The following is a 12,215-nucleotide window of genomic DNA, read 5'->3' on the forward strand; positions in this document are numbered from 1 at the left end:
TGAAGGCAAGAGAAGGGGACGGCAGAGGGCGAGATGGTTGGACAGTGTCATTGAAGATACCAACATGAATTTGACCCAATTCCGGGAAGCAGTGGAAGACAGGAGGGCCTTTTGTGCTCTGGTCCATGGGGTCACGAAAAGTCGGACACGACTAAACAACAACAACAAACGACCTTGCATAATGAGATGTCTCGCTCATTTTATTATCACAGTAGTACTTCGCTCCCCTGTGCGCCGACTTGACTCCTTGCCCATGTAAGCGGGCGCACATATTATACTTGTCCAGCATTCTCCTCGCCGGGAGTAGGTGGCGCTGTTTGGGACCTCGTTTCGTGCGAGCGGACCGGCTGGCCCTGACGTCTATGGTCTCGGGCAGCGCGGATCCCGGAAGTGCGCATGCGTGGTAGGGGAAGGTGTCGCGTTTTTCTGGGGTTGCCGACCTGAGGGAAAAAGAGCCACCGGGAAAGCCGCTGCGGCTTCCGAGGACCGGTTGTCCGAGCGCTTCTTTCACTCGCGGTGGGGGGGAAGTGTGCCTAGCCACCGCGCCGGGGCCAGGTGAGGTGTGTATGGGTGTGTGGGATACCCGAAAGTGGAGGGAAGGGGGGCGTGCTCTTGGCTTCTGGTCTCACGCCGGTTTTTAGCCGTTGCGCCTTGGTTGGCTCAGCGGGTTGGCCGGAACGAGGAAATGTCAGGAGCCGGTAAAGAAGTCGTCTTTGACCTATACTATGCTCAGAGCCGTGTCCTGACTCGTAGGAGTTTGGCTCCCTTTTCACGCGTGGCATATGCGCGCCTTCTTTTTCTCTGCCATTGGCGACGAGCAAGCTACAGTACTGTGTATGTATCTGGTCCCACTCGCTTAAGACGCGTTGCGGTTCAAGCGAGGAGAGAAGTCATGGCAGTTTATGATGATGACTACATTCACGTCGTTTCCTTCTGGTCACTGTTACTGCTGCAGAGGGATGTAGGATCGTGTGGCTTAGGACGGGGAAGCTTTGGGACCAGCACCTTTCTTTGTGGTTTTACTTAGAACTTTTAAGATCTGTCCACTCAGGGTCCAAAGCAGTGAGTTAGGACAGGGATGCACCCCTGTTGTAGTTTACATCTGGCCTGGCCCTCTCGCTGTAATTTACACAGATAAGGGCTGTACCGTCACACAATGCAACATGAGCATTTGAACTAGAAACAAGCCGCAGCAAGTCAGATATAAAAAGAAAATGACAGAAGACTGCTAGTCACTTGTAGCTTCCAGCTGGACACCACTCCCAGCTGCTGTCAATGAGCTACATCTCATTATGGGCAATAACACGTCTCTCTCTTTGGATGAGAGGGCTGGACTTGTTTACACCCAGCCCCTAACTGTAAGCAACTACAGTACTGTAACAGGCAACACATGAATGGATGGACTAGAGACAAGACCCTGCTATAAACCTGCATGCCAGCACTGCCCCCACATTTACTCTGGTAGCACAGTTAAAGGATCCAGCAGTGTCATCTCCACCATCAAAGGCTCATTTACTTGTTAATTTTCTAAGCCAATGTCTGAACATTTCAAACTGTCAGAATATTCTGGTCATTGATCTCTATCTCTTTTAGGAAAAAGAATCAAAGGAGGATTAGGTAGGGAGACAACTGAATTTCAGTATATTAGTTCATGCATAAATTAATTCCAGTTTTTAACTATATTATTAAATAGATTTCTAAGCTGTTTTTCACAAAAGTTATACTGTATATATAGCTCCAGAGTTGATTTGTTTTTCATGGGAACTCGGGTCTCAGCAGTAGCAACTGTTTCTTGAGAGGATAACTTATTGTTTCAACACTTCAAAGGCATTTCTATATTAACCTACAGATGCCCAGCATTATCTAATTACCCTACTTGTTATCATATTGCTTGTGTAGTTAACACAATTAACATTTTTAAAGTTTGTTATCAATATTAATAATACAGTGTTCATATCGATGGCGTTTGTCTGAAGAGGAGAGCCTCCCCTATGCTGCAAGCTCTTCATCTCATACTTCAGGGTTTCTGACCACATGGAGAGCCTCCATATGCTACTGCACCACATGAGGAGCTAGAATATTGGTTATCCTTGTATGCTTAGTTTAATTGTATTGCAAAGACTGGAACAGAGCTACACGCTTTGTGCAGAATCTCTTTCTTCTCTGGTACAAATGTTCTGTTCCTTCTTTGTCTCAACTGTTGTTAAGGTTTATAGCTATAACCATTACTAACTGCAGGCAGCTCTAAGTAGCCTGCTCTTTAACCAGGATCTCCAAATATGCTTTAACAGCTGATTTAATTTAACTAGAATCAGTTTTGGCTGAATGATCATGGCTAATGAAAGAAAACTGAATTTATGCCAGACAAGGCAGGAGGTATACATTTGCAATCTATAAAGTACCATCTGCAAGAACCCAACATGCCATTTTCACCAGATCAGTGATAGAAAGTAGGTTCAAATGATTTAAAAATGTATTGATTTTATATAAGCAAATGGACAGAGATTTACATTAAAAGAATCTTATTACATGAGAGAAAGCCCTCAGCACTGTAAAACATAAATTTCTGACTACTCATTGGATTTTTTTAATTTTATAACTTCTTTATTTTAGTCTAGATTTGATAGCAGTGGCTACCTGCGGTAATGGATGCTATTTTAAGTTATTAATAAAGGACAACTCTAACTCTGATTAAATAGTCATCACAAAATCATAAGCACCAGCAAATTTAAATAGATTTGGTTTAAAGTATGGCAGTATCTATTCCTTGGATTGGGAGAGATAATTAATTTGGCTTTTGAATGTTGTTAGACTTGCCACCTATGTTTCAGCACCACACCAAACTGCTTTTTTTTTTTTTTTGCAAGATAAGAATAAGTCCAGCCTTCTCCTGTGTTCGTGCCTTTTTTGTTGCAAGAAGGAAGAGTTTGGAAGCATTCACTTCCAATTTGGTTAACAGTGATTCATTTCAAACAAGTCAATTTTGGGTCAGGCTTAGTACTGAATAATCGTTACTAATGAAAAAAGACAGAATTTATGCCAGACATGGCAGGAGGGAAGGGGTACACTTTTGCAATCTATAACTGACTTGTTTAACTACATAATAGTTAAGATTAATCATAGTTCCACATGACTAGAAAGAGAAGAGTGGACGACGGGGGCACAAGAGCTCAGGTCATTCCTGTTTCATTCAGCTGTTGCATTCAGCTGTAGTTCAGTTTTATGTCCAAGTGCAACTAGTGGCTTGGATCCTAAGTGCGCTTTTTGCAAACAAAAGGATTCCTTCAATACTTTGGCTTTAGATCAGCAGTGGATCCTCTCAGCAGTAGGGGATGTAGGTATTCTATAATTTTCTATGAGGTTTCCTAATCTGATTAGACTGGGCAGGGAGAGGTTATGGAAGGGGAAAGAAGTAATGGGGGAGGCTACAATGAGAAAATGCCAAGCTTTCTTTCTGGAGGGAGCAGTCTACGATTTAAAAAAAATCTTAAGATCATGGAAGCTTCAAATGAAGATTTCAGCACCAGCAAAAATATGAAGTTGAAAGTCTTATAGCATGACTTTTGGTAATCAATTGAGCATGAACTAAGCTCAGCTTCATGCCACTTGTGGCCCTTTCAAAGCATATAATTACTGCCAAACTAAGGCTTTTCCATGGTTGCCAATTATTTTTCCATTTTTGGGATTGTCTGCCATCTAGATTTTTTCAGCTTTGACACAATTGTTTTTTAAAAATATATGCTTTATAATATCTACTAGCTGTAGTAAGGAAAGAGAGTGTGAGGTGGTAGCCTACATGTAAAAATCAAACCCCTCCTATCAGCCAAATTTCCAAGATCCTCCTCCTCTCCTGGGAAAGTCTCAACTATGTGGAAGCAATCTGCCATTTCTCTCTTTTCTTCCTTAATCATTGCTAATCAAATAGCTTCTGTGTTACTTTCTAGTAGCTCTAGATCATACATTTAAGGCCAAACTCAGAAGGAGACTTTCCTACAATTGCTAATTATTTTTCCATTTCCATAGGCTGCTTCCTATCTAGATTTTGTCAAGTCTGTAAAAGAAGAAGGAGAGGGAATAAAAATGAGTTCAACCATTGGTTCCCAACCTTGAGTCCTGACATGTTCTGGGACTAAAACCTCCAGAAGCCTTCACCACTAGCTGTGCTGGACAGGATTTCTGGGAGTTGTAGTTCAAGAACATCTGGGGACCCATGGTTGAGAAGCACTGAATTAGATCAAGGATGGTCAACATGTAGCTCTCCAGATGTTTTCAGACTGCATTTCTTACTATCCCTCATATTGGTTTTGTTTCCTTGCACTGATAGGAGTTGCAAACAAACAAGGTCTGGAAGGTCACACATTTCCCATTTGGCTCATTAGAAGGATAATGTGAGTTTTTGTGTTTGTTTATCCTAGAGAGGTTACTTATATATGCTAATATTTAAATATCTTTTAGAGGAAGCTCTTTATTCATATTTGTTCTTTCGTCGTCATTTAGTCATTCAGTCGTGTCCTACTCTTTGTGACCCCATGGACCAGAGCACGCTAGGTCCTCCTATATTCCACTGCCTCCCGGAGTTGTGACAAATTCATATTGGTTGCTTCAATGACACTGTCCAACCATTTCATCCTCTGTAGTCCCTTTCTCCTCTTGCCTTCACACTTTCCCAACATCAAGGACTTTTCCAAGGATTCTTCTCTTCTCATGAGATGGCCAAAGTATTGGAGCCTCAGCTTCAGGATCCGTCCTTCCAGTGAGCACTCAGGGTTGATTTCCTTTAGAATTGATAGGTTTGTTCTCCTTTCAGTCCAGGGGACTCTCAAGATCCTCCTCCAGCACCACAGTTCAAAAGCATCAATTCTTTGGCAGTCTGCTTTCTTTATGGTCCAGCTCTCACTTCCATACATCACTACAGGAAAAACCATAGGTTTGACTATGAAAACCTTTGTCAGCAAGGCAATGTCTCAGCTTTTTAAGATGCTGTCGAGGTTTGTCATCGCTTTCCTCCCAGGAAGCAGGCGTCTTTTAATTTCGTGGCTGCTGTCTCCATCTGCAGTAATTATGGAGCCCAAGAAAGTAAAATCTGTCACCGCCTCCATATCTTCCCCTTCTATTTGCCAGGAGGTGATGGGACCAGTGGCCATGATCTCAGTTTTTTTGATGTTGAGCTTCAGACTGTTTTTTGCACTCTCCTCTTTCACCCTCATTAAAAGGTTCCTTAATTCCTCCTTACTTTCTGCCATCAGAGTGGTATCATCTGCATATCGGAGGTTGTTGATATTTCATCCGGCAGTCTCAATTCCGGTTTGGGATTCCTCCAGTCCAGCCTTTCGCATGATGTATTCTGCATATAAGTTAAATAAGCAGGGAGACAATATACAGCATTGTCGTACTCCTTTCCCAATTTTGAAACAATCATTTGTTCCATATCCAGTTCTAACTGTTGCTTCCTGTCCCACATATAGGTTTCTGAGAAGATAGATAAGGTGGTCAGGCACTCCCATTTCTTTAAGGACTTGCCATAGTTTGTTGTGGTCGACACAGTCAAAGGCTTTTGCATAGTCAATGAAGCAGAAGTAGATATTTTTCTGGAACTCTCTGGCTTTCTCTGTAATCCAGCACGTGTTAGCAATTTGGTCTCTGGTTCCTCTGCCCCTTTGGAATCCAGCTTGTATTTCTGGGAGTTCTCGGCCCACATACTGCTGAAGCCTGCCTTGGAGGATTTTGAGCATAACCTTGCTAGCTGTGTGAAATGAGTGCAATTGTACAGTAGTTGGAGCATTCTTTGGCACTGCCCTTCTTAGGGATTGGGATGTAAACTGATCTTTTCCAGTCCTTTGGCCACTGTTGAGTTTTCCAAACTTGCTGGCATATTGAAAGTAGCACCTTAACAGCGTCATCCTTTAAGATTTTAAATAGTTCAACTGGAATGCCATCACCTCCACTGGCCTTGTTGTTAGACAAGCTTTCTAAGGCCCACTTGACTTCACTCTCCAGGATGTCTGGCTCAAGGTCAGCAACCACATTATCTGGGTTGTCCAGGATATCCAAATCTTGCTGGTATAATTCCTCTGTGTATTCTTTCCACCTCTTCTTGATGTCTTCTGCTTCTGTTAGGTCCCTACTATTTTTGTCCTTTATCATGTCCATCTTTGCACAAAATGTTCCTCTAATATCTCCAGTTTTCCTGAACAGATCTCTGGTTTTTCCTTTTCTATTATTTTCCTCTATTTCTTTGCATTGTTCATTTAAGAAGGCCCTCTTGTCTCTCCTTGCTATTTTTTGGACGTCTGTATTCAATTTTCTGTAGCTTTCCCTATCTCTCTTGCATTTTGTTTCCCTTCTGTTCTCTGCTATTTCTAAGGCCTCGCTGGACAGCCACTTTGCTGTCTTGCATTTCCTTTTCTTTGGGATGGTTTTTGTTGCTGCCTCCTGTACAGTGTTACAAGCCCCCATCCATATTTCTTCAGCACTCTGTCCACTAAATTGAGTTCCTTAAATCTGTTCTTCACTTCCACTGTGTATTCATAAGGGATGTGGTTTAGATTTTACCTGACTAGCCCAGTGGTTTTTCCTACTCTCTTCAGTTTAAGCTTGAATTTTGCTATGAGAAGCTGATGATCAGAGCTGCAGTCAGCTCCAGGTCTTGTTTTTGCTGACTGTATAGAGCTTCTCCATCTTTGGCTGCAGAGAATATAATCAATCTGATTTTGATATTGCCCATCTGGTGATTTCCATGTATAGAGTTGCCTCTTGTGTTGTTGGAAAAGAGTGTTTGTAATCACCAGCTTATTCTCTTGACAAAACTCTATTAGCCTTTGTCCTGCTTCGTTCTGAACTCCAAGGCCAAACTTCCCTGTTGTTCCTTTTATCTCTTAGCTCCCTACTTTAGCATTCCAGTCCCCTAGAATGAGAAAAACATCTTTCTTTGGTGTCAGTTCTAGAAGGTGTTGTAAATCTTCATAAAATTGTTCAATTTCAGTCTCCTCAGCAGTGCTGGTTGGTGCATAAACTTGGATTATTGTGATGTTGAAAGGTCTGCCTTAGATTCGTATTGACATCTATCATTTTTGAGATTATATCCCATTACAGCTTTTCTCACTCTTTTGTTGACTATGATGGCTACTCCATTCCTTCTATGGGATTCTTGCCCACAATAGTAGATATGATAATCATCTGAATTGAATTTGCCCATTCCTGTCCATTTTAGTTCACTGACGCCCAGGATGTCAATGTTTATTCTTGCCATCTCCTGTTTGACCACATCCAGCAACCCAAAGTTCATAGATCTTACATTCCAGGTTCCTATGCAGTATTTTTCTTTGCAGCATCGGACTTTCCTTTCACTTCCAGGCACGTCCACAGCTGAGCATCCTTTCAGCTTTGGCACAGCCAGTTCATTAACTGTGGAGCTACAATACTTGTACTTGTCCTCCACACTTCCTCAGTAACATGTTGGATGCCTTTCGACCTGAGGGGCCCATCTTCTAGCGTCATATCTTTTAGCCTTTTGTTTCTGATCATGGGGCATTCTTGGCAAAGATACTGGAGTGGCATTGCCAATTCCTACTCCAGGTGGATTGTGTTTAGTTGGAACTCTCCACTATGTCCTGTCCGTCTTGGGTGTCCCTGTACGGCATAGCCCATAGCTTCCCTGAGTTACTCAAGCCCCTTTGCCACGACAAGGCAGCAGTTCGTGAAAGGGATTTGTTCTTTAGTTGTATATAACTTTTCTTGGTGTTGTGAATGTGGACTATTTATGCAATGATTATTGGCAGATTTAGTGTTCAGAGGGGTGAGTGAGCAGGCCAGGTACTTGATTTGTGAAAAGCCATGGTTTCTTGTTTTAGGAAAGTGCCACTGTGTACTTTTTTCCATTTGTTTTGCAGTGCATTGTTTTTAAAATCAGAACTCAGAAGAATTGATTTTTTAAATTACAACTGCCAGTGAACCATGACTTAGAACATGTACAACTCCCTGTGGCCATGCTCCCTAGGGGATTTCGCAGATTGTAGTCCCAGAAAGTAAATTACTGAGTCAGACATAAACCAAAATGCCTTTTATTAACTAATTTTAGCCATTGAAAAAGCATCTGTTTGTCCTTAGAGTATTTAGTTGGAAGATATTATAACACCTTGGAATAGTATAATTATATTGATGCTTATGTCAGCACTGAAAATTATCGAGTCATCTATGAACTTGATCCTACTGCCTAAGATGTTTGGAATGTTCTAATACTTATTTTTTTGCCAGTTATTAAATTTATGAAGGGGAGAGGCAAAAGTTGATGGCTTCATTGTAACTAATGTTTTGTAATTTCAGTACATAATGTTATGTTTTTTATATGAACATTATAAGCAGTTTTAAAACAATCATAGATGTTGCATGTTGACAAACTGTTTGAGTTAAATTTAGTCCTAGTGAATAGACCATTTTAATTGAATGGGAATTACAGCTAACTATCTGGCATTCTGAGCAGTGGCAGAGCAGAATACTCTATCATTGGAATTTCACTGGCTTTGTACATGGCCATTGTGCACATGTGCTGTTACAGTAGTCCAATTTGCAAATTCCATTTGCACATGGATCTAGTGCAGTGCTTCCCAACTGTGGATAATTAAGGTATTCTTGGACTGCAGTTCCCAGAAGCCTTCACCACCAGCTGTACTGGCTGGTATTTCTGAGACTTGCAGCCCAAGAACACCTGGTGATCTAGTGCACTGGTTCTTAACCTTGGGTTACCCAGGAGTTTTGGACTGCAACTCCCAGAAGCCTTCACCACCAACTGTGCTGGCTGGGGTTTCTGGGAGTTGCAGTTCAAAAACATCCGAGTAACAAAGGTTAAGAACCACTGATCTAGTGTATACCTCTTTAAGTGAGGAAAGGAAAAGCCAGACTACTTGTGCAATGGTCCATTTACTTCAGCTCATTAATTCAGTAGGTCTGTTCTAGATAGAACTACTTTGGATTTAACTATTGATTAATTAATACATTGCTGTGGACTAAAAGTTTATAAAATATTAGCAAACTTGTATTTTGATTTTGTCATTGTTTTTAGGAGTTTACATGTTGAATGCGAATTTAACGGCTCATCATACGGATCACTGCATGGATAATAAATGGCCCTTCCTCGCTTAACAGGAGCGTTGCGTTCTTTTTCAAATGTCACTAAACAAGATGATTATAATGAAGAATCTGCTGACTTAACGGTAACTTTTCTCTGTAAAACTTAAATAGTGGAGAAATCTTTAGTGCCTTGATTTACTTGAAATGTTTTTCTCAATAAGATCATGGACAATGCATTTGTTGCTTTTTTAAAAAGTTTGTATAAGAGAGACACAAGACGTTTTGACAGTGGACATGTTGTAATTAGAGACGGGTATATTTGTATAATGAGGGTCTGGCCCCTGGGACTGGACGGTCCACTCATGTGTTCCGCTCATCCTGCCAATGGCATCCGGAGGTCTGCTGTCTTCCTACTCATCTGAACACTCAGCAGCCATTCAGGGAAACTTGTCATCCTGCCCCCTGCCTGGAGTGTCCAGCCAAGCAGGAAGACAGTGGAGCTCTATGCACCATTTGCAGAATGAGTGGGAACATAGCTGTGGGAGGGGGGAATGCATGAGTGGATGGTTTAGTCCTGGGGGCTTCATTAGGGCCAGCTGGGGCAGGGATATTTTTATTCATATACATGCATGTGTGTCAGTGGGTGTGCGTGCATGCGGGGGGTGGGTGGATCTATGCGTGCACACATGTTCCTTCAGCCCTCAAAAATGTGGAAAATATATGATGTGGCACTCACGATGAAAAGTTTGGAGACCCCTGATGTAGAGTAATCTTTTGCCATACTGCAGCTTTATTAAATGGTCTAATTCCTGATCTTGGGAAGTATATGTAAAGGCTGGTTCTTACAGCCTTTTGATTTCTTTGTAAGTACTGAGATTGTGCTGCAAGGAAAAAGGAAGTCTGACAATTCTAACCAATGGGAGATGAAACAAAAAAATAAAGTAGCAGAGATAATGATACAACTTTAGAAAAGTTATTGCTAGCCAATCACATCTCACTTCAAGATAAACTGAAAAGAAGCAAATTGGTGTCTAGCAATTTGGTACTAAGATGCCATCTACGCCTACACATACTCAAGCACTTCAGGCTGATCCTGATTTCAGTCACATCAATATAAAGCTAGAGTAACCCTTCTGATTTTACACTTACACCATTTTTTTCATCACTATAACTAGTACATCAGTTTGGCCCTCTCTTCCCATGTCATTTGAAACAGTGCACTTACGTAACTAAGTGAACCATTAAAAGAGATTCAGTTCTCTGAAACAAGCATCAGCAACAACTAATATAGGATAAACTGAAGGAACATTCTGTACAGCACTTTAATGCATTTTTCTTAAACAAACTCAATGCGTGTTAGAGAAGACTTCAAATGCTGGTTATATTTAATAAAAATCAGGACATATAGCTCTTCTAGCTGCCACTAGATTTTTTAAAAAATTCTACTTGGTATAGTACACAACAGTGAGGCTAATAAAGAGGTTGGACTTAGCCTGAAATGTGCAAGTGTTAATGTCTTGTTTCTTTTAGTTATCCTAGCCTTGAGAACAGTTGAAAGCATTTGAAAAAAGGGGACTGACTGGTAAAATTGAGGGTGAAATAAGTAAGAGAGAAGAATTTAAAAATGAGGCCATCACTGCAGTACAGAGAAAAATATGATTAATAAATGAAATAGCATATTTGGTCAGTGTATTTCACCTTTTTGATTAGGAGAGAGGGCTGTGGGACAGAAGATGGATCAGAGAAGAATGTGGAAGAAGATGTCTTGGCACAACACATTTAATCAGAAGATGACTCATGAAATGTCTTGCCATGCACTAGAGGTTAAATCAGATGGACATAGATTAACTTGCGCACAGCTGCATATATGTCCAGCCCTTATCATTTTAATTATGGTATTAATTGTATGTTTTATGATAGTCTATAAAGGGAATCTAAGCTTAATCTTTCATGACAATGGGCATTGTTCTGGCTTTAAGCCCCTTCTGTATTATTTGTATTCTAAGTGGTGGTGATGACAATAAAAGGCAATATGAATAGCTGCTTAAAGCTATAATTCTCTGTCCATAACAGCATAGGCTACTGAAATAAACAGGACTTATTTCTATATAGATATGTATATGGTTGCACAGCATCAGTCCTGTTTTCATTCCTGATTTATTATTCTCAAAGATTCCTTCTGTCAGCAACATTTAGTATTTCCTACTGTAGGCATTTCCATGAGAATCTTGTATAAACTGAAGAATATGTGCAGTTTATTACATAGTGACTTTGAAAGCCATTTTGCATGTTATTTTCTTAGGTGTAAACTAGTGATGGCTTGTATATGGATTGCATGTATTCTCCCAGCTGTTTTGAGTTCTCCCACAGTTGCCCCCAATATTAATATAGTGGTAGAAAAATGAATTTCATTTTGATGCCAAAACAAGATATTTGGAGAGTGTGTACCATACCTTAGAGTAAAATTGTTCTCCTTGAAGATTCTGAGAAGCAGTGTTTATTCTAAAATAAGGCACCTGTTCCTGAGCACCTAGTGTTATTTGCTAAATATGCTTTTTGTTGACAAACTAAAAGTGGCTATTGTAGAAGAAGGAATTTAAGTGGGAGACTTGAGAGGCAGACAGTGAATAAATATGTAAGTTCCAGTGTTTAACTTCAGACTTAGTCAGAGACTGGAGCTTGTTTGTACACTATATATATATGAATAAGCTGATTTTTACTGTAGTTTTGTGTATGTCCAGCCAGTTGTTTTCTCTGGCAAGACACTATCAACTTTTTATTGAGAACAGAATTCATGGCTTCATAATTTCAGTGACAAAAATCTAGCTGTTGTATATTAGCCTATAAATGCTTTGCATTAAATAATTACCTGATACTAGGTGTTTATCTAATTAACTCTTAGACTGCTCATTGCTAGTGCTAAAAATGTGGTGGTCATTTCTGTGTCCCATTTCTCTCAATATAGCTTCCCAGATCTATGTACAGTGGGGTCTTGACTTGAGAACTTAATCTGTATTGGAAGGCGGTTCTCAAGTCAAAAAGTTCTCAGGTCACATCTGCATTTCCCCTAGGAATGCATTGAAAACCATTTGATCCGTATGTGCTCTTTTCCGTCCATAGAAACTAATGGGAAGCTGCTATTCCGCCTT

At 40.6% G+C, this 12,215-nt stretch overlaps 1 protein-coding gene across 2 annotated transcripts in view; it reads left to right on the forward strand.

The window, feature by feature from the left end:
* Positions 1-415: 415 nt before the first annotated feature.
* Positions 416-12,215, forward strand: part of ASCC3 (activating signal cointegrator 1 complex subunit 3) — a 246,412-nt gene continuing 234,612 nt past the window's right edge. The window contains exons 1-2 of one of the 2 annotated variants that reach the window (XM_072998402.2): positions 416-555; positions 9,059-9,209. In XM_072998402.2, coding sequence (XP_072854503.2) covers positions 9,120-9,209 — 90 coding nt within the window. In that variant the 5' untranslated portion in view covers positions 416-555; positions 9,059-9,119. Of the gene's footprint in view, positions 561-9,058; positions 9,210-12,215 lie in introns of both variants that reach the window. The other variant, XM_072998405.2, reaches the window with a different exon arrangement.

Source organism: Pogona vitticeps, chromosome 1, assembly GCF_051106095.1.
Source record: "Pogona vitticeps strain Pit_001003342236 chromosome 1, PviZW2.1, whole genome shotgun sequence".
NCBI lineage: Eukaryota > Metazoa > Chordata > Lepidosauria > Squamata > Agamidae > Pogona > Pogona vitticeps.